Below are 23,723 nucleotides of genomic sequence, written 5' to 3'. Positions count from 1 at the left end.
TGATTGCATAGCATCTAAAAAATTGTTATATATTCCAAAGGTAAAAGGACAAGTAACCACATTAAAACATGAGTGAATTGTCTGGGCATTTTACCAGAGGAACATTCAAACAGCCAGTAAATATACCAAATAATTAAAACCTTGCCAATAATAAGAGAAATGCAAATCAAACCCACAGACATGATGGTATCTGTAGATCAGCAGACATGATGAACTTCTCTAAGGGACAGACAAGAAATTTAATATCTGAACAGTATTTACAGGTGGAAAGAAGGATGTGAGACAGTGCACTATAACTGTCTCCTGTCCCCAGGGTCATTTATGTGCAACCCAGGGTACATTATGTGCAGTCTTGATTTACATCCCAAATTCTTTATGGAACGGAATAAACTGATTCTTATCTTTGTGTGGAAAATAATTTTTATAATGATAGCCACAGAATTTTTTTTTTTTTTTTTTTTTTCTGAACCAGGGATTGAACTCAGGCCCTTGCACTTGCCAGGGAAGCATTTATTCCATTGAGCCCCAAGCAACAGAAATTCTAAAGGAACTTGAAACAGTGTGGTGTTAAAGTAAAACTAGTAAGAATGAATTTGGGTCCTACTCTGTGTGCCAACAGAGCCAAAAATCAACAAGTCTTGCCAGTTGATTCTGCAGAAGCAGCTGCTGGGTTGGATCCTGAGTGCAGGGAAGGAGTGGGAAGACAGAATGAGCAAAGGGTGGGGTCAGCTCAGAGAACAGGCCAGCCTAACAAAGACTTCCAGCAGCCTGGCCAGCAAGGAGCGTTGGGCAGATGTTACCCTCAGGATTGTCGGCATCAGGCTGAGAATGCTGTTTTTTGTTTTGTTTTGTATATTAGGGAAGGGTCTACAGGGTGTTCAGAGTCTTACTACTAGATCAGACTTGTAGTGTTCCGCCTGTTTACAGCCTCCCAAGAGCTGGGATTACAGGCATGCACCACCAGTCTCAATTGTTGTCTCCGTGTGGCCTGGGGGCGGGGCAGGCCCAGGAATCGAACCCCAGCCCGAGCCTGCTTGCAGGCACTTTAATTCACTGAGCTATTTGGCTGACCCTCAGGCTGAGAGTGGCCAGGATTTTATCCCTAGCCCCGGGTTCCCCTGGAGGCAGAATGTCAGGTGACAGACCCCAGCAGCTGCAGGCTCTGGAAGTGCTGGCAGCAGACTGGGGGCTGTGTGCTGATCCTGTTGCTTTCTACCAGACAGTAAATCCTTCCTTGGAGGGGAGGACCTAAGAGGTGCCTCCCTTTCTCCTGCGAAGTCCAAAACCAGATCTGAGTCTTCAGCTAGACTCAAAATTCACAAGCTACAAAGAAAAACAGCATTGTATTTGACTTCATGAAAATGCAAAGGTAGTTTAAAAGAAGAAGGTGTGCTTAGCAAAGAATCGATATCCAGCATGAGTCTTGAGTACCCACAGAAACAAAAATAACCTGAGAGAAAAGCAGGCAGGAAATACGAGGGGAATATTTAAAGAAGAAATACAGTACAATTGACCAGCAAACTTGAGGAAATATATTTGACCTCAGTAATAGTAAAACAGGAAGACATTTTTGAAAGACTGGTAATAGCACATCTTGATGAAAATGCAGAATGATGAACATATCATAAACTAATTGAAGGAGAATTCCAGTCAGCTTAAAAATACGTTAACTTTGCTGTAGTTGTAGGCTTAGTACTCGTCCTGCTGACATGAGTGCTAACAAATGTGCCTTCAGGAGTTGTTTGCATCTTAGAGTAAAAGATAAGAAACCACCCAGATGTCCATAGACAGATGCTCTAGATCACAACCTGAACTGCAGAGTACTGCATATGATTGCGATGAAGAGGTTGGAACTAACATAATGACACAGAAAGATCTTTAAGACCTTTTAGTTAAAAAATACTAAGTCACAGTAGCTCTGCAGTTTAACTTCAAGTCAGGGATTGTGATGACACCCTGGCTTGCATTTGTTGCCCAGAACTACTTTCCCTATTCTAGGTCTCTTCTGGTTTCAGTGAATTTTAGTGTTGTTTTCTCTAATTCTATGAGGTATATTAATGGCATTTTGGTTGGACTGCATTAAATCTATACAACAATTTTACAAGTACGGTGACTTGTACTATGTTGGTTCTTCCAACCCAAGAGCGAAGGATATCTTTCCATTTTCTGATATCCTCTTTATTTTTTTGAGAAACAGCAAAGAGACAGTTTCAAAATAGGTTAGTAGGACAGTAACAATAATTACTACATTGCATATTGTCTCCATAGTACTTATTCATCATATAGTATGCAGACATGATATCCTGTCCAAACACTATTAGTACAAATCTTTTTTCTGATAACCTTTTTTTTTTTGTGTGGAACTGGAGATTGAACTCAGACCCTTGCGCTGCCAGGGAAGCACTTATTCTACTGAGCCATCTCCCCAGCCCTAATACCCTCTTTAATCCCTGAAAATTTTCAATTTTCAATATAGGGGTACTGCAGTTTTCAATATAGAAGTCTTCTATTTCCTTTGTTAGTTTGATTCCTGAGTATTTCATTTTTTACGATCCTATCTTGAAGAGTACTTTTCCCTAATTTCTTGCTGAGTGAGTTGTTATTTTTGTAAAGAAATGCTGTTGATTTTTGAGTGTTGGCTTTGTATCCAGCTATGTGACTGAATTTGGTTTTTAAATCTACAAGTCTTCTGGTGGAATTTTGGGGCTCTTCTATGTAGATTGTCATGTCAACTGCAAATAATATAATTTAACTTCAGACAAAAAAAGACCAGAAAAAAAAAAAAGACGAGAGAATCAGTGAAACATATTAGAAGATGCAGAAACAACCCCAGTCACACTCAGCCACCTTAGCTTTGACAAAGGGGCCAAACACATTCCCTTGAAGAAAGACAGCCTCTAATAAATGGTGCTGGAAAACTGGCTTTCCACATACCAAAGGCTAAAACTAGATCCTTATCTATCACCATGCACTAAACTGAAATCAAAATGATCAAAGATCTAAATATTAAAACAAAAAGAAAATCTACTGGAAGAGAAAATAGGTAGAACTCTTAAAGACATGTGCAAGCAGAGACTTCATGAGCAAAACCCAGATAACATGGGAAGTATTATAAAGAACAACTGGGATCTCATCTTATGAAAAAGCTTTTGCTATGCAAAAGAAATCAACAGGGACTGGGAGGTAGCTTGCTGGTCTAAGCACCTGTCTGGCAAACACAAAGACCTGGGTTTGATCCCTGGTACCTCACACCACACAAGCCCTGGAACCATGGGCACACTGTGCCAGCCACCACCAAAATCAGGCATGGGGGCACATGCCTCGTAATCCTAAGGAGGCTAGCACAGGATCTGTACGAGTCCAGTCTGTGTAGTGAGACCCTGTACCAAATAAAAGATTTTTAAAAAGAAGAAAGAAATCACCAACTAAGTGAAAAGAAAACCCCACAGAGTGGGGAAAAAATTTGCCAGTTACTCCTCAGAAGACTAATATCTAGATAAAGAACTGGAAAAAAAAAAAAAAACAGATCCCCTAAATTCAAAGACCCAATCCAAAATTGGGCATCTGAGATAAATACACACTTCTCAGATAAAAGAGTACAAATGGCAACTATATGAAAAAATGTTCCACATCACAGATCATTCAAGAGAGGCACATTAAAACAACACTGAGATTTCATCACCTATTATCAAGAAATCAACCAGTAACGAATGCTGGCAGCACTGGGGGAAAAGGATGTAGAGAATCCTTTAAAGACTAGAATTAGAGGCCCCATTCAACCCAGCTATAACCTTTCTTGGTATTTTCCCAAAAGAATAAAAGCATCATCCCACAGTGAAATGTGCACATCCATGTTTTTTATAGCGGCACAGTTTGAAATAATAACTAAATCTTGGAAACAACCCAAATGCTCATCAACTGATAAATGGATAAAAATGATGGGTTTTTTTTAATATAATGGAGTATATTCTGTCATAAAAAAAGATAAACTTGAGACCTTTATTGCTAAATGGATGAACCTTGAGACCATTCTCTTAAGTGAAATAAATCAGACACATGTATAAATATTGCATTGTCTTCCTAGTGTGAGAAACAAAGTATAAATAAGAAATTGTGCAAGAGCTAACAGTGAAATGGGAAGAAACAGTTCAAAAGAAAAGGAGGAACTGGGGAGGGGGAGGGGGAAGGAAGGAAGGGGGAAAATGAGAACAGAATAAAATGGAAACAGAAGCTCTGTAAATAGGGAAAGAGGGATTGAAAGGCGGAGACTAGAATGAGAGGAGGAAAAAAGATAAATGAAGGTGTATCATGTACAGGTACAAATTCCCTATGCTGAATGCTATCATTCTATATACGTAACTTGCACCAATACACTTAAATGTTTTCTAAAAGTCACCAGACAGTACTTAGGAGTGGCTTTTTAATGTTAAGTACGTAGGCACATGTGTATGTATTTCCAGAATGTGCATGCTGATGCCCAGAGAGGGAGTGACCGGCTGCATCCTCCTCTGGATGACGCCTGCAGGAACAGGAAAGGGGACTGGCAGGACTGACCCTTCGGCACTACTCCGTGTGATTCATACTTAAGTAAATATTCAAAATCCTACAAATAGGAACAAAATTAATATCCCTTCGTTCACTAAATCATGCAAAACATTGAGCCATTGTTTTTGACCACCTACCTAGGTAGTGGATACTCTTTCAAGAACGAATTTAATGAGGAGAAAAAGTTAACTTCTAAAATTTGGGTAGGCTTTAAAAATAATTTTCTACATTTTTCATATTTGTGGTAAAACACACATAACAAATTTACGATTGCAGCCTAGTTTTAAGTGTACAATTCAGCGGCGTTAAGTATATTCACAGTGTTGTGCAACTACCACTATCCATCTTCAGTACTATCCTAGATACAAAATCACATGTTAGATAACTTGCCAGTTCTCTTTCCCCAGCCCCTGGTGACAATATTTTTGCTCCTAAATTTGTGTATTCTAGGTCGCTTACAGAAATAAGTAGCCTGAGGCAGGAAGATAACAAGCTGGGAGCCAATCTGGGCAACTCAGTGAGACCCTGTCTTACAATAAAAACAAAAGGGGATGGGGATATGGCTCAGAGCTTTGGTCGAGTCTGCAGTACCTACATGCACACAGGCACACACCAACACAAAACGTTAAAAGATCACATTTTCCCATTTGAGTTTGGCATATTTCACCAAGCGTCCTGATTTTAAGGTTCATCCATTTTCTAGCATGTGTCAGAATTTCATTCCTTTTTATTCCATTGTACCGGTATACACATTCATCCATCCGCTGATGACGTCTGGGTCATTTCCAGCTTCTAGCAATTGTGACTAACGCCACCATGAACACTGAGTTCCTGCTTTCAGTTGAAGTACAAGCCTAGGAGTGGAATTAACAGATCACAGGCTTATGTTTGACTTTTTAGGAGCTGTCAAGCTACTTTTCATAGCAATCCCACCAAATGCACAGAAGTTCCAATTTTCCACTTCCTTGCCAATAATTACTATTTGTTTTTTGTTTCATGTAGCTACTAATAAGTGTGAAGTGGTGTTTCCTTGTGGCTTCTCTAATGATGCTGAACATCCTTTCATGCACCTGATGGCCATTTCTAGATGATCTTTGGAGAACTGTTGGGGTTCTTGCCAATATTTGGATTTGGTTGTTGTTTGTTGAATCATAAAATTTTCCTATCCTGGATAATCGTCTCTCATCAAATATGTATATTTTATAATTTTGTACCATTCTGTAGGTTTTCACTCTCATATCCTTTGATGAACAGGTTTTTAACCTTGATGTCAAATTTATCCAGTTTTACTTTAGTTGTCTATGCTTTTGGCAATCAAGAAATGATTGCCAAGACTAATGTCATGAGGCTGTCTCTTGTTTTCTTCTAAGAATTGTGGTTGAGTTAATTTTTGTGTATGACACATAGAAGGCTCCAATTTCATTCTGTAGCATATAGCTATTCAGTTTTCTTCATTGAATGGTCCTGACACCCTTGTCAAAAAATCAGCTGACTCTGTATGAGAAGGATTATTCGGGGGCTCTCCATTCTGTTCCATTGACTGTGCGTCTGTCTTAATGCCAGCATCACTGGTTTGACTGCTGTAATTTTGCAGTGTGTTTTAAAACCAAGAAATATGACTTTTCGAGCTCTGTTGTTTTGCAAGCTCTTTAACTTTTGGGGGAATTTTATTTTATTTTTTAACAGTGCTTACTGCTTGTAAAACGCATGAAATTTCCATCTGAAAAGATGCACTCAATAATTTTCTGAGGTTGATCATTTTCTTCTGTTTGCTGAAGTGTGTATTTATGCTCATCCTTATAGAAAGACTATCCCATACAAAAGGAAGTTCTGAGGAGAAGGCATTCTCTCCAACCAGATTGTGTGCCAGAACCTCCAAGCAGGTCAAATTCAGGTAACTTACTCTGTGGTTGAAATCTATTTATTTGCTCATTCATTCATTCTACTCCCTAAAATACTATTCAGAAGTCAGGCACGGTGTCACATACCTGTAGTCATAGTGCTAGGGAGGCTGAGGCAGGAGGATCCCAAGTTCAAGGAGAGCCTGTGCTGCATCCCATTCAAGTCTCCAAGTTCCTGGGGGAAGGATGGCAAGTAAATGGAAGAATAAAGATAAGAGACAGAAAGATGAGGTCAGATGTAGTGTTCCCTAAGGCTGGGAGGAAAGGAACTGGTCAGCCACCATAGTGCCTTTATTATTCTCTCAGGAGACTGATGTCAATTTCAACCCCTCTGCCAACAACTCCATGTGGCTCGCCTGAGCACCTCCCATTCTCAGAGCTGGAACAGCTTGTTTTCGTGGCTTGCCTTGCACATGTGATTAATACCCATCTTTAGCCTCTCCCTACAAGCCTGAGATACATGGTGAGTTTAAGGCCAACCTGAACTACACAGAAAGAAGCTAGCTCAAAAAACTAAAAACAACCTCCTACTCAAAAGATGGAAACAGAGCAAACTGCAGAATTGAATACTTGTCTTAAAGGAATGTAGAGTATATTTAGAAGCCCAGTTACATGTTTTTACAACATTAAGAATAGTGTGCTCACCAAAATCCTAAGTGTCTTGAATACAAGGGGTCTCATGCATCTGATGGGAAGAAAGCCATGGTTCAGGAGAAGGGAACATTTGTGGAGACAGTCTTTGAAGTCAGAATTGACCCAATCCAAAGCACAGGCTTGGATTCAAGGCTTGGTCTCAGATTCAAATGGAGGTACTTTTTTTTTTCCATTATGACAGAGGGAAAGCAGAGTGTAGCATACTGAAGCCATTTGTGTCTAATGTTGGCCAAATATTTAACTTCACCAAAACCTCATCCATCAAATTATGAAAATAATTGTTCCTACTCTCACAGAATAAAAGAATCAGTGGGACATGCATGGGAAGGCTGCTGCTATTCTTCTGCCCTCAGTTGTTCCCAGGTGACAGTCACCTTCCCTACTGGAGCCAAGTCCCTTCTTCTGTCCTCCTGACACTTCCTGCCTGTTCTGATTTCCATCATGCTTGCCCTGCCCCCCACAGCCTGACGCTCCTACCGATTATCTACAGAACCCCCAAGAAGCAGTGCACCTCCTAGGTGCTTTCCACTTTTCCTTATTTTCAGGATGTTATTCTGAAGGATAGACTCATAATGGTGCTTGGGTTTTATTTCACTTTTCAATGTTTCATGAAATTCACACTGATCATGTCTTCTCTGCTGCAGAACAGCCTGGCTCACTGCACAGTTCCCAGGGACTTGAGATAGGACCTGTGGAGGAGTCCGATTTTTCTGCCTCCCTGGAGCACCAACAAGAAGAGTATGAACCCATTCTGCAGCATAAACTCCAGAAGGAAGCCGACTATCATGCTTTTGGCAGGCGCATGGACCAGCAGACAAAACAACAGCCCATTCAGAGTGTGGCTCATAACATAGAGGAGGAGAGGAGACGAAGAGTCTCTCATGACCCCTTTGCACAGCCAAGACCTTTTGAGAGTGCTCAGAACACAAATGTAAAAGATCCTGCTTATCATAGTGCAGCCGGCCACAGTAACACAGGACACCAGCCAGTAGGACTAACCAGCCAGCCGCACATACAGAACTGGGGCAGGGAATTCTATAATCTGCACAGGCCTGGAATAAGACCATTTGATCCAGCAACACCGGGGGCAGGAACTTGCTATGGGCCACATCCAAGCCAAATGGCCAGTCTGTTTAAGACTCCAGTGCCTGAGACCAACCTAGCAGGAAGCACACCCACCCTTCCACTCTTCTGCTTTTCATCAACAGGTAAACAAATGTTCAAGAGTCACAATCTCCTGTGTTTTTATTTTTCTGCAAACAAAGTAGCTGTTAGCTCTGTTCTTCACTGCAAGTTACTGGTGGCAACAAAGAACAGGCTGTGTAGTCTTCGGTTACTGGCTGCCACTTGTCACCTTAGGACAGTCTCCGTCAGACCACGGGGGCTGGGAATATTTCGGTTTTGGGTTAGGGCTCATCCCAGCTGCCCACAGATGTTGGGCTACAGGTCCTTGTAATCGACAGTGTCTTCTTCTCTGACACAAATGGCATTGTCCCTTCCATTATTCTATCCTGTCTCCAACAAATGGGAAAATATTTGCTTACTCTTACCTTGCTTGTTTTTTAAAGGTAATAGGTAAGTCTTGGAAATGTTTCTTTCTTATGTAAACCAAAGACTACCTTTTGCGATGCGACGCTTTCTTTCAATTTCCACGTGGCTATCAGGTAGAATGAAAGCTAGTTCCTCACACTTACTGACACTCTAGAGTAGAAATGATTTAACTAAATATCCAGATTGTTACCAACTAACTCTTACCAACACCATGTTAACCATTTGGATGTCGTCTGTTAAACCTGTTATGCGGTGTCCTGGGAGTCCTGAAATTAGTATAGGTAGATGAAGCTTTTTTTTTTTTTTTTGCGGAACTGGGGATTGAACTCAGGCCCTTGCGCTTGCCAAGGAAGGGCTTATTCCACTGGACCATCTCCCTGGCCCTCATTTTCTTCTGAAAGGACAAATTTCCAGGAATCTCCTAAGGAAACATTCTAGATTTTTCCTATCAGGATGCCATACAACTCTATGGAATGCAAAATACTGGAAAAGACATTAAACAGGATCTGTACCATACATACTCATGAGTGCAACATCCTTTTGTTTCCTTTGTGTCTACAATTAAAATATTTGAGTGTTGCCACATCATTTTATTCATTCATGATTAATTCAATAAAAATTTCCATTAAATAAGATAAAAAATTTAAAAACTAAAGCTGGGGAGATGGCTCAGTAGAATAAGGGCTTCCCTGGCAAGCGCAAGGGCCTGAGTTCAATCCCCGGTTCTGCAAAAAAAAATTTCCAGAGCACTTCCCACTTTGTGCCACACAGTGTTTTAGGGACTGCAGAGATGAAGAGGCAACCTGAGCGGCTTCTAAATCTTGGTGGATAGAAGGCAGATCACAAGGCAGTGTGTAATGGTCGTTTTTGGTCTTGTTTCTCCATGAGTGACCCATGCTCCCCAGTGTGGTGCCAGGAACCACTCTCCACTCTCCCTTCTCTGGTACCTGGTTCTGCAAATAGCAGACCTACAGGGCTCCAACCTCGTCATCACTCTGAGAGGTTCTCTGTGGTAAAAGGAGGACTTCAGTCAATAATCACAATGGTGGCATCTGTGCTGCTGCCCCAAAGATGATCCTGAACAGTACAGAGTTAGTAAGTGAACAATGTGAGTCTCTCATGGCAAATTTCACTGTTCTACTTGCTTCTATTGTGATCATATAGACCTAACTCTGCACCAGATGCGCGTCTTCTGACTTACTCTGCAACTTAAGGACCAGGCTGTAGTAGTACGCGTAAAAGGAGCGTCAGTGCCTGGCACTGTGACATGTGCCTGTTACTCCTCGCTGTCAGAAGACAAGCAGAAGTGCAAGTTCTAGGCCAGCCCAGATATTGTAAAGGGAATTTGTCTCAAATTAAAATATGTTTTAAAAGTCCTGGGGGTGTGACTCGGTAGGGCTCGATCTCTAGTAGCACACAAAAAAGGAAAGAATAAACGTTCATTTTTGTGAAATAGCTCCCAGGCCCTTTGTCTTTCTTCAGTGCACTTCTTTAAGTGACATTCAGAAACGACAGCTCACTATCTGTGTCACTTTGGGCTGATCGATCAGTTTGCCTTCCAGGATTCATTATCAATTATAAATGAAAATGCTACATTGGAAGGATGATGATTATTATTACTATACTGCAGACCTACTGTAAGCTCTCCTGTGTTTCCAGTACAGGATTTCATCAGTTTCTCCATTTCAAGCTTTTCGTGGCTTTCTCGGGCACAAAAAGGCACTGAGTGCAAAACTCAGGCTTTGGGTAGTGAGATCCACGGTTAAGTCGCACTGCCGAGTCACATGCTCTCTGACTTCCTCTCTAGGCAAGTAGCTAACATAGACTGTTACTGGACAGTGTCAGCTTAAACTACAGACATGGGCTATGAGAATGAGAGTGAGTGAGGCTGTTCACTGCGATGCCTTGTAATGTGCGGAACAAGAGCTTGGTAACAGGTGGCTCCTGTCCTCATCACCACTATCACCCACAAACACTACACAGGCAAGCCCTTCAGAGCTGGAAGGCGCCTCGGGCTGTCTGCAGGGGCTTACGTGGACTGCAAGGTATTGTTTCAGCAGCTTCCTGGAGCGCCCCAAATTAGAGATGCCAAGAATGCATCAAGGAGTACAGCTTTACTTCAGGTGTTTAAAATAATGATCTGGTGCCAGCCCTTAACACTTTCTTATAAAAATGTTAATGTCCTACCTCACACCAGACTCACTACTACTGAAAAGATGTTGGCAGAAGAGTGGAGTATGTTACTTTCCTAATCATTTTCGGTGGGCAGTTCAGCGGCATTAAGAACGTTCAGTGTTTGTAACCATTATCTGTCCATCTCCAGAAGATTTTTATCCTCCCAAACTGATAGTAACTCTGTCCCTATTAAACACTAACCCTCCACTACCCCACCCAAACCCTGGCAGCCATCATTTTCCTTTCTGTCCCTGTGACTCTGACATTCTAAGTACCTCATATAAGTGGAAGCATAGAGTATTTGTCCTTTTTTTCTCTCATTAACTTTATTGAAAACCAATAAATATATAGTATTTGTCCTTTAACTCACCTACTTAGAAAATGTCCTCAGGGTTCATGGACATTACAGCTTATATCAGAATTTCCATACGCTGATGGCATCTTTCAGGTATTGTGAGTAATGTTGCTGGGTATAAAAAATTCCTCCATTCAATTCTTTTGAAGTATATACCCAGCTATGGAATTACTGGATAGTACAGAATTTGTACTTTTTTTTTTTTAAAGACAGTGTCTTGCTATGTAGCTCAGGCTGGTGTAGACTCATTACGTAGCCCAGGCTGGCCTTGAACTCACAGCAGTTCTCCTGCCTCAGCCTCTAGAGTGCTGGGATTATAGGTGTGCACCACCACACACAGCTACTTTTCATTTTTTGAGGAAACTCATACTGTTTTCCACTGTGGCTACACCATTTTGTATTTCTATCAGCATTGTACTGAGATTGCATTTTCTCCACCTTCTTGCCAACATTTTTAATAGTAGCCATCCTAATGGATGGAAGGTAGTTATATCTTAAAAAGAAAACGTTAAGGGGTGGCATAGGATAGTTAATTTAATTATGTGGAATAATATTTAAGGATCAGTAATATTTCCCTGATCCTTTATCATGCTGGTTTTCTTGTTTTTGATCTTGATATAATTAACTTGTGTTTCTCTCCATTCAGATGAACTTATAAAATCCCAGGTAAACGTAAGCAACAGTAGTAACATCCAGTTTGGAGCCTATAATTACATGGAAATTAGGAGAATGAACTCACAACCAGAAAACACATGCACAAACTTGGAAGAGGAGTCAACTTCTAAGTACCAAGCTATCTTTGGTAAGATGTAATGTGACATATTCACAGTGGGACCATAATCCATGCATCGCACTGCCAGGTGGCTGCTCACCACTGGTGGTCCAAGCTGCCTCGTGGGAAAGTCATGTACAAGCTGCCTGATGGGACAGCCATGCGCCTACCCCATAGTTCAGGCCAGCAGGAACACGTTTAGACCCCAATGTTGGGAATGGAGTTAGAGTTCAGTGAGAGAGGACATGTGTGGTGTGTGCAAGGCCTACAGGTCAATCCCCAGCACTACAAAAAATAAAATCCAATGTGTATAGCAACCTTGAATCTTCTGGTTTGTTGAATGGGATAAAGTAGAATCTTAAAACTTTTCTGGTGATCTTTTTTTTTTTTTTTTTTTGTATTTAGGACAGGGTTATAGGGGCGTACAGGGTCTCACTGAGTAGATGAGACTCATAGTGATCCTCCTGTTTACAGCTTCCTAAGTGCTGGGGTTACAGGTGTGCACCACCATGCCTAGTCTGAATTGCTGTCTCAGCATGCCTTGGGGGCAGGGCCAGAATGGCAGGCCCTGGTGATTCTTTCTTTCTTTACTCATTTCAGTGTAAATCTTTAGTAATTTTCTTTTTTTTTCTTTTTTTTTTTTTGATGGAACCAGGGATTGAACTCAGGCCCTCACACTTGCCAGGGAAGTTCTTATTCCACTGAGCCATCTCCCCAGCCCCAGTCATTTGTTTTTAATATGGGATAATTATAGTATCTAATTCATGGCTTTGTTGTGATAACTAAATTAGTCCACAGATGTAAAGAGCTCAGTGCACTGCATGCCACATGGGGAGACTCATGAAAGTATTACCCTGCCATCATCAGTGTTACTATTAAGACTTGGAAGACAAGGCTGCCTCAGGCTTCCATCAGAGGGGTCTATAATGACTGTGCTCGCACCAGCATTTCTGTAACCAAAACCAGAGGGCTGTCTCCCACTGGGTTCCACTGTGTAGCCAGCCCGTAACATTAATTCTGAGACACAGCCTGGGGAAAGCATCAAGGGCTCAAATAATGAGATTCAGAACCTAGCTTCATGCCTAACCTTGAGGTTGGTCCATGCCTAGTGGTAAATGTGTTGGGATCTACCCTAGGTCTCTCTTCAACCTCCCCAGCTCTGACGCTGTGATGTAAAAGTAGCTGTAGATGGGATGTATGTGGCTGAGCAGAGCAGTTTTCCAGTAAAACCGAATTTATAAAAAAAGCAGGGGGCCAGATTTTGCACCGAAGCTATAGTTTCACAACCTCTAATCTAATGCATCTGAAGGACAGCCATTAACTTATCTAGAACAGAGGTTCTTAACTTTTGAGAAACCCAGGTTACCTTTAAGAACCTGGTGAAACCCAGGACTCCTCCCCTAAAGAAACTGACAAAATTCACAGATGTCTGAGAGGTTCTTGGACTGCTTTCATCCAGTTATGGCAGCAAAAACCACACTGTTATAGTGTGAACAAAGAATGGAAGTTGAAAATGAGATGTACATTTAGCTTACAGAGCCAAGAAGACAGCCACGGAACATGGTTTGTACGTGGTGGCTGTTTTATTTTTTTTTTTTTCCTTTATTAGTTATATTTATGATGGGCTAAGGGGATGGAACCAATAGAAAGATTTCAGCTACAGGAGGAGAGGGGACAGTAGTTTGGGGGAAGAAGGGCAGGGATGGATCTAAAAATGGACCTCATCCCTTGAGAGACAATGGAAAGGAGTCATAGCTGAATGAATTTCACACTTGATGGTGTCAGCACAGCATCCTTAAGAAGAAAGTGAAGGGCTGGAAGATAGCTGTGCGGCATGAGCGCCTGCCTGGCAAGCGCAAGGTCCCATGTTTGATCGATCCCCAGTATAGCAAAGAGACAGACACAGACACAGACACAGACACAGACACAGACACAGACACAGACACAGACACAGACACAGACACAGACAGACAGACAGGAAAGTGAGCCAGATATAGTGGTACATACCTATAATCCCAGCACTTGCGAGGCTGAGGCAAGAGGACTGCTGCAAGTTTGAGGCCAGCCAGGGCTACAGAGTGAGTTCAGGGGCCGTGTGAACTACACAACAAGACCCTGTATCAAAAAAAAAAAGGAGAAGAGGAAGTGATCTGTCTGGAGTTGGGCGACACTGAGCCTATGTAGAGGTAGGTAGAAAATGTCCCAAGGAACAAGATTGGGACATTTTATAATTGTTTTCCCCTCTGGGAAAGGTTTACTATAAACAGTCCATTGACTAGGATTGAACAGAACACACAACTTAGTAGCCATGTATAGGTTTTGTTCACAAAGCCATCAGCAGTATCTCAAGGTAACTTTGCGAGGAGGAAGGGGTGTCCTGTTCTAAGACACATGATGATTCCATATGGACCAGGAGACTGCCAATTACTATCCAATTAATCAACAGCTCTATATAAGTATGAAAGCCTATTTTTTGCTGCCTCCTCATATTCTTCACTTTACTTGGATTTTTCAGTAATCCACAAAACTAGAATATTCAAAGGGGTTAAGGCCCGATACGTTCTTCTGTTTTCTGTTTGGCAGATAATACCACTAGTCTGACTGATAATCAACTAAATCTCATCGGGGAAAACCTGGGAAAGCAATGGAAACCTTGTGCCCGTAAACTGGGCTTCACAGAGCCTCAGATTGATGAAATCGACCATGACTATGAGCGAGATGGACTACATGAAAAGGTTTTCCAAATGCTCCAAAAGTGGCGAATGAGGGAAGGCAGCCAGGGGGCCACAGTGGGCAAGCTTGCCTGGGCCCTCTATCAGTGTTTCCGGAAGGACCTTCTGAACCACTTGGTGGATAGAGGCCAGATTTAATGCTGGAAGGGCTTTGGCAACAGGAAGCAAGCTCTCTGCTTTGGTGAAGAAGCACTGGAAGCATTCAGAATTTGTCCTCTTTGATATGGGTTCTATCCCTAACTATAGACAATTTCCTGCACTTCAGAGCTAAAGAATAGGAAGAGAAATCTGTAGCCAACAGCTTTCTTTCAGGAAAATGCAAGCTGGAAAATCAATCTAAAACGTGAGTTTGTAAAAGGAGAGAAGAGACATTCAAAAAAATCATTTCCCTTCCGCTCCTGCCATCGCCTTCATATATGCTGTCCATCCAGTTTCCTAGGGTTATGGTTGAATGACAAAGAAAGTGAAAGTAAAACAAGCCAACTTTCTTCCTGTTTTCCACAAAAAAGAGACTTATCTTTTTGGGGGGTACCAGGAATCAAACTCGGGACCTTGTGCTTGCCAAGCAGGTGCTCTGCTGCTGAGCTATATCCTTGGCCCTAGACCTCTGTCATAATCAAAATGTAAAATTATAAATTCTGGTCAAATGTTTTCTTATAATGACAACCACAGCTTATTCCAAATTATAGGATCTGTTAACTTTGTATCAAATGTTCTAGCAGTCACTACAAGCCTTAATAGTTATGTGCTATTGCATTCTATTATGTTAAATTATAGCCACTTTAATAAGCAGTTTAAGGAAAAAAAAAACACCGGAGGAAAAATCAGGTTTTCTTGGCAGTTGTTATAAGGACCAGCAAGTAACTGTGACTACCAGCAAAAGTTCCTGATTAACTTTTTTTGGTTCTTTTCTAGTACTAATACTTTGAATAACCATTACTTCTATTCCCAACAATTCTAACAACACCGTTTCCAAGCCCGTGTGTCCTGAAGAGGAAGCATATGTGCAGGAAGCACTTGCGTCTTTACTGCAGAAAGGCCAGAGGCGCAGAGCTGGCCACTGTTGAGCTGCTCCCTCCGCTTACCCCACTGTGCTGTAGAGACTTGTTCATTCGTCCCTCTGTGCCATGGAGTGCAAAGTGACAGCTTCAGAGTCTGCTTACTGCCCATAGCACTCACGCCTCCAAAGCCCATCTGCATCTCAGGGAGGCACGGAAAGCACAGAAGCCTGAAGACCATGCAGATGGTACCACTGCACTGAGCTCTCCCAGCAGGGAGGGCGAGAGGGCACGGGGAGGCTCAGGCGGGCTCGGAAGAGATGCTGGTGTCTTGGGTCCGTAACAGTATTGTCAGGTCTGCTTCTGAATCCCCTGCAACCTCAGTACGCGCATACCAGCAGGCACACCCGGAGTGGGGCCTCAAAACAGATCTCTGTGTTGGTACTACTGGCATTGTAAGCCAAGTAACTGTCGTAGGTGCTGTCCTGTCCCTTTCAGTGTGTTTGTGAGCATCACTGGCCCCACCTACTGTGCTGTATGCCAGCAATACTAGCTTCCCCTCTGCGCCTAGGTGTGACAAAAACGTCTCCAGACATTGCTTTCCACAGTATGCCTTAGATACAGAAGTGTCCAGCAGAAGGCTCTGCTGTCGGGGAGTATGCCTCGGCGCTCCTCTCCCACCTGTGTCTGAGCTTGTGTCTCACCTGCCAAACAGCACTAAAGCACACAGCCAGAAAGGCAACTTGGAGCAGGGATGTTCCAGCCTGTGCTGGAGAAGCTGGTGATTTCTAAAAACCTTCTATTGTGGCGTGCTAAATTCTCTGGGTTTTTATAAAAAGAAAAAACAAAGATTTTATGCCTTTTTTTTTTTTAATAAAAGTTTACACTTCGCTTACGGCTACTGAAATGGTACGTGCATCTGTATGAATGACTCAGCCTGGGGCGCTCTGCTAGGACCTTGCTGTGCAGTGGCATTTCCTGCTCAGACTCCCCATCTGTCCTGCCCGATGGTGCCCAGGCGCTCCCAGATGGCACGCGCTGGACCTCGGGGAGCAGCCTCCCGCATGCTCCTCTTCCCTCCGTCACCCCCACCCCATACCCTAGCTGAAAATGGCCACATTTGTCCCAGTCCTTTCATACAAAGCCCAAATTCCAACGCTGCTTGGAGCAGAAACTGTAATCGGGCCAGCCCAGACTAGACCATGAGGAAGAGGACTTCCTGCCCTGGTTCCCGAGCAGCTCTGCCCCTCGGTGCAGCAGGCACAGGCCCTGCCTGCTGCAAGAAATTAGGTCTGCGAATGAGAAAAGGTTTTCTTATGAAAGGGATTTAAGCAATATTTTGATGTCGTTTGGATGTATTATAAAGGGAAAAAAATTCTAATTATAACACTCATGTAAACAAGTAATTTAAAATTTTCAAGATTTTAGAAGCTACTAATTACAAAGAAATCACCCAAGGACTATCACTCCTACTGTAGCTGTAGGAAACCTAATAATCCAAGTCCGTATTACAAAATTAAGAAGGTGCCGATTCCATTCTTCAGCACCGTAGCCCAAGGCTTGCTTCTAAGTTCTTTTTGCTCAAGCTTCCTCGTTTATTGGGAAGCATAGGGCATAAGGCTGACTGAGAGTTAAAATGAGGTCCCTGGCACGAGAATGTCAGTTAATTTCTAAACTGCACAATAATATACACAAAAGGCTACTCAAATAGGAAGCTAGTAAACAGGGCACCAATAACTAAAAACAGTACTAGTATCTGCACAGCAGTGGGGCAATGTGTTTAAAGTGTATAGACTACTATTTTTAACCCTCACCTCCTCTGACAAATCTCAATCAACATTTTAGGGGGAAAAAATGAAATGTGGGGACCACACCAAAAATTTATGAAAATCAAGACACTCCCCCAGTATGGGCAAGCAGGCCCTCTCTGGACAGGGAGACCCCCAGTGACAGCAAGCAGGCCCGAGCAAGGCATTCCCCGCACCCCCAGCAAGGGTAGACCATCTGCCCATGCTAAGCTGGCTCTCATGTTGCTCCCCCTTGGCATGGGACAGCAGAGTTGAGGACAAATCAACTGAACTCATCCTGCGCAAGGGCGAAGGGAGCAAGCAGGACCGTGGCTGCTGCCGTTCAGTCCAACAGTGCAGTAGAACGCCCACCCCATCACTAGAGACCAGAAGGCTGACTCCATTTCCCACCTAGCTTATGGAAGCAAGGACATGGCGGGGCTTGGATGACAACTCGTCTGGGGGATGGTTAGAAGGGATGCTGTACAGGATGGCACTTCAACAACCCACAGGCCAGACTGCATGCCTGTAATCCCCGTGCTAAGGAAGCTGAAAACAGGAGGATTGCTACCAGTCGGAGCTGTGCAGTGAGACCCTGTACCAAATACATAAAAAACACAAAATACATGCCCCAAAGTTAGGCAGAAACAACTGTGTCTGGCTTGGATCTCAAGAATGCAGATCTTGGAGAGAAGCCACTCATTTGTAAATATCTTCACTGGGTTTTTGGAGGGCTTGAGGATTTTTCTTTCCCTCTTTTAGTTTCTTTTCTGTCCTTTTTCACATTTTATGTTTCATCTTTTCTTTTTCTTCTTCATTCTATCTTTTACCATTATTTATTTTTACTTCTCAATAGAAACCCATTGTTGGGGGCCTGGCCCTAGCTCAGGCCTTTAAGTGGCTGCTTCCACAAAGCTCTCAGCCTCAGGTTGCTGGAGTTCGAACCTCACATCTCTCCAGCTGGCCAAAAGTGCCTTGAAGGCATTTGAGGAACAAAAAAAAAACCTTATTCGGGGCTGGTGAGATGGCTCAGTGGTCTAAAGCACCTACTTACAACAAGCTTGGCAAAGCACAGGGACTGCGGTTCGATCCTCCAGCACCACATGCCAGCCAGCCGCGCCCCCTGGTGGGCTGAGCTGGCCACACACACACACACACACACACACACACATATAAATAAATAAAAATTTAAAAAAAAATCGTAAAAAAAAAAAAAAGAAACCCATTCTTATGGATCACTCAGAATAGGAACTAGATCAACCAGATTGGAATTCGGAAAGCCGTTTATTACTGAGCTCAGGGCCCCCAGTCTGCTCTCACGCAGGAGAGGACCAAAAGGTGGAGGCCCAGGAAGCAGGGAGGGGTTTTAAACCCTGGAATCACATTGAGTTAGATAAACAAATTTATTGTCTGACCACATTTAGTCTGGTAAACAAATTTATTGTCTGACACAAAATAATGTTTTTAGAGTGATTGTGACTACTACTCAAACTACATTTCTGGGGCTTTTGTTTTAGTTTCTGGTTAATTTGCACCTGAGTACCTGCAGGCAGCTTTGCATAGCCCGCAGGTTACAAGAAGTTAAAGCCCATTTAGTTTTCTTTAAGTCATCTCTGTAAGCTAACTTTGCTAACAGGAATTGGTAAGGGTTACAGGAATTTTATCTAGCAAACAGCAAGAAACAGACACTAGTTACTAAACAACTTAGAACAGTGGTAAGTATACATTTTTACACAACAGAAAACACAAGACTTACATTTATAATCTACAACGTGAGTTGATCCATTACACCCATCTCACTTTTTTCTCCTATTCCTATCCCTCATTAATTTCTCAAGTTTTGCTCTTTCATTCTCCAGTATCCAACCCCCTTTATCTTTACTAGTAAAACTAAGCTTTATGAATCTCTAGACAGCTAACTTTACATTATTGCTATTGAACACTGTTCTCCTGTTTGTAGAGATAGGGTTGTTCCGCAGTTGATATTTACTATAGGTCAACATTAGATCAATGTGTAGGTGTTTTTTTGATGTTCATACTACAATCATGTATCTCTTTTCCATGGTTAAGGGCATTATCAGTCCATATAGTTTGTCAATACTAAGTTTGTATTTGATGTTATAATTAGTGCTATCTTCATTACTATAGCCAAGATGACATACTCATTGCTATTATTTGGTTCTCTTGGGATAACAATATCTGGATTGCCTTGGGGTCATTAACAATACTGTGCCCCATTCTTAAAAACTGGATGTGGGCCAAATATGCTGTGACCTCCCACTCCAAGTAAACAGAGGTGACTGGATTCTGAAACAGAGGAAAAGGCCAATAGTCAGCCATGAAAAGGAGACACTAACTAAAGAGGTCTCCATACTAGAAACAAGGCTTTTCACTATAATCAACCCATCAGCCTCATAAAAACAAACAAAAATATAAACATGAGAAGATAAGCCAACAAAATACCTCCAAACACTGTTAACTTCCCAAAAGCTGATTCACAGGGCATCAAAAGGGAAGAAACTTGGCTGGGCAGATGGCTCAGGACCAGGAAGATGGCTCAGTGGAATAAGTGCTTCCCTGGGAAGCGCAGGGGCCTGAGTTCAATCCCCGGTTCCACCAAAAAAAAAAAAAGGGAAGAAACCAACATTCACACACTCATATTATTTGAAACAGTATCAAAGAAAATAATAAAATGGAACAATTTGCATTTGGCAAGTTCACAGAAGATAAAAGCAGTAAGATATTGGGTCAAATAAACAAAATGATCAGCAGTCTATAGAAGACATTAATAAAAAGCTAACAGAGCTAAACAAAATTATATAAAACATGAATAACCAGCATAGGAAAAAAATTAGTCTATAACAGGTTCCAAATAGAAATCCAGAAAATTAAAGCTCCTATTGACAGTACTGGTAGCACAAGACACTAATGCAAGGATACAACATCAGAACTAAAGACAGGACTGTTGTCAGTGACCAACTAATAAGAGAAATCTTAACAAGAGAAGAGGGTCAGAGATATAGCTAGCAGCATAAGCGCCTACCTGGCAAGTGCAAGGTCCTGACTTCAATCCCCATTACCGCAAAAAAAGGAAGAGGCACAGGGAATGGGAAGGGGGAGAGGGGAGAGGGGGAAAGGGGGAGAAGAACAGGGAGAGGGAGAGAGGGAGAGAGAGAAAGAGAGAGAGCAAGTATGGTGGCATACACCCATACACCTGTAATTCCAACACTTAGGAGGCCAAGGCAGGAGGATCACTGTGAGTTGAAGGTCAGCTTGGGCTACATGGTGAGTTAAAGATCAGCCTGAACTGTATTGGGAGAACCTGTCTCAAAGAAAGATGAGAGAGGGAAGATGAAAAGTGGATTCAACAGTTCCTAGATGACAAAAAGAAAACTAAGTTTAATTGGAATTAATGAAAAACCAGATGACAGTACATTAAAAAAAAAAAAACCTCTATTGAAATAATAGTGGAAAACTTTCCAAATATGGAAAAAGAATTTCACATACAGATAAGAGATGCATATAAAACCCCAAGCAGCACAACCAGAAAAGCACCTCTTCATGACATGTTATACTCAAAATCTTGGAACAAGAACAAAATCTTAAAAGTGGTTAAAGAAAAGCAGTGATTAGAATTATACGAGACTTCTCAACACAAATCCTAAAGACCCGGACAACCTGAACTGAAGTCTTTTAAGCCCTAAAAGAAAACAATTCCAACCCAGGCTGATATACCCTGAAAAACAATCTTTCAAAATTGATAGAGAAATAAAAAATATTTTCATGATAAAGAAAACCTAGAGAAATTCACAACCAACAAATTAGCACTCCAAAGAGTTATGAAAAATATCCTAGGAAAAGACAAGCTAACAATAATAAAAGATCTCAATGAATATACCCAGTAGGGTGAGCAATTAAGTAGAAGGCAAAGATAGAGAATCAGCCACAGGAAGATGAGGCCATGACAGGAATAAATCCATACGTATCAGTAATAACTTTTGATGTGAATGGTCTCAAGTCCCCCATCAAAAGACACAGACTAACAGAATGAGTCAGAAAACAAAATCCAATGGTATACTATACATGCAACACATTTAACCTAAAAACCAACTCATAGACTAAAACTCAAAGGATAGAAATCAATATTCCATGCAATAGGAACCTGAAAAAGAGCAGACAAAGTAGATTCCACACCAAAACTGATCAAAAGAGGCAAATGACATCACTACATATTGGTTAAGGGAACAATCCAACAGGAAAAGATAACAACATACATGCACCAAACAACAGCCCACTCAACTTCATAAAGTAAGTACTACTGTACGTGAAAGACCACATAAACATAATTTTACAGAAAACCTCAATACCCCACTATCACAAATAAGATCATTAAGACAAAAGCAAACAACAACAAATATCAGAACTGAATACAATCTTCAAACAAATGGACTTAACAGACATCTATTGGATAACAGGTATCCATCCAACAGCAACAGCATCACATGGGATTCTTTTCAACATCACATGGGACATTCTCCAAAATAAACTACACATTAGCCAATAAAGCAAGTTTAAGGAAATGTAAAGGAATTGAAATTACACCATGCATATTATCAGATCTTAGTACAATGAAGTTAGAAACAACAAAAGAAAATAAAAAATTATGCAAATACACAGAAATTAAATAATAAACTTTTTTAAATATTTATTTATTTATTTGATGCAGGGTCTCACTACACAGTTCCCATTCATAGTGATCCTCCTGTCTCAGCCTACCCAGTGCTGGGATTACAGGTGTGCCCAGGGGTCCAGGGCCTGCATGGCATGCAGTACCAGGGATCGAACTTGGGTCCTTGCACTTACCAGGCAGGCGGTTAGACCACCAAGTTATCTCCCCAGCCCTAAACAATATACTCTGAAACAAGTTACAGGAGAAATCAAAAAATCAGATGGTTTCTAGAACTAAAAAATAATGCCAGTACAACATACCAGAACTCTAGATACATTCTGGTACTGGGACCAACACTGGGACACCATGGTGGTAGTCCTAAAAGGGAATTCTATAGCCGCGAATGCCCACATCACCAAATCAGAGCAAGCCCAAATAAATAACTTAATGATGTACTTCAAGGTCTTAGAAAACCAAGAATAATCCAAACACAAAGCACTACAAGTAAGGAAATTATAAAGAGCAGAGCAAAAGTCAGTAAAAGTGAGGCAAAGAAAGAATGAATCAATGAGGTGATTCTTCAAAACTATAAAATATAAAGGGGGGGCCAATGGCCAACTTAACCATAAAAAGGAGCAAAAAGACACAAATCAATGCAATTTAAAAAAAAAAAAAAAAAACTGGTAGAATCTCACCACACAGCTCAGACTCGTAATGATCCTCCTTTCTCAGCCTCCCCAGTGCTGAGAGTACAGGTGTGTGCCACCACACCTGGTTTCAGGGCCAGCAGGGCACACCTTGGATTCCAGGTCATGCACACTATGTGGTACTGGGGAGTCGGGATCAAGCTTGGGACCTCGCGCTTGCCAGGCAGGCACTTAGACCACCAAGCTATCTTCTCAGCCTCCAATGCAATTTTAAATGAAAAAGATGAAAACACAACAGACACTGCCAAAATCAAAAAGATTATTAACAACTAAAGTAAGTTCCCAGTTTTCCAAACATTCGAGTTGCAAACGTTCAGACAGGAATGAACCTCACATTCCAAACATTTGTAGATGTGAACAACTGGCAGAAGTAGCTCACATATCTACCAACACTGTCACAGTTGTGCTGCTGTGTTTGCTGTACGGTGTAACAGTGTACAGTAGTACACGAACATGTACTGAGTACTGCAAACATGTAATAAATTTTTTAAAGTCAACTCAAAGTATGTTTCTCTTTCTCTGTAGGAGTTGTTGGAATAGTCTTTGAAAAAAGAATATTAACATTTTGCATATTCTCTTTCGGCCAACCCTGCCTTTAGTAAAGTCAAAAACCTCCAATGGACTCAGTAAGGACTCTCCAGCAAACAACTTTCTATGGATGTAACATTTTAAAACTGCACAGAGGACACATCAGAAGGATCTCTTAGAGGGAAAACACAATGCATAAAAAGCTATTGTCTTGGATCATTTTAGCCACAAATCTGCCTGTCATCTCGATAAGTTAGGGCAATATGGCAGTCTGACTTAAAAGGACAGCTGGGGTGTTTTTCTCTACAGATTATTTAGTCTTTAGAAAGCTTAAATCATACACTCTTTG

General features: G+C 41.7%; 1 protein-coding gene across 1 annotated transcript in view; it reads left to right on the top strand.

The window, feature by feature from the left end:
* The window catches only part of Ripk1 (receptor interacting serine/threonine kinase 1), a 45,277-nt gene extending 28,698 nt beyond the window's left edge, over positions 1–16,579 (top strand). The window contains exons 9-12 of the mRNA XM_004628459.2: positions 6,349–6,439; positions 7,745–8,308; positions 11,828–11,983; positions 14,537–16,579. Of these exons, the coding sequence (XP_004628516.1) occupies positions 6,349–6,439; positions 7,745–8,308; positions 11,828–11,983; positions 14,537–14,823 (1,098 nt within the window). The 3' untranslated portion in view covers positions 14,824–16,579. The remainder of the gene's footprint in view (positions 1–6,348; positions 6,440–7,744; positions 8,309–11,827; positions 11,984–14,536) is intronic.
* The last annotated feature ends 7,144 nt before the right edge of the window (positions 16,580–23,723 follow it).

The sequence above is a fragment of the Octodon degus genome, unplaced genomic scaffold (genome assembly GCF_000260255.1).
Source record: "Octodon degus isolate 3935 unplaced genomic scaffold, OctDeg1.0 scaffold00023, whole genome shotgun sequence".
NCBI lineage: Eukaryota > Metazoa > Chordata > Mammalia > Rodentia > Octodontidae > Octodon > Octodon degus.
This window is presented reverse-complemented; position numbering and strand designations above follow the sequence as displayed.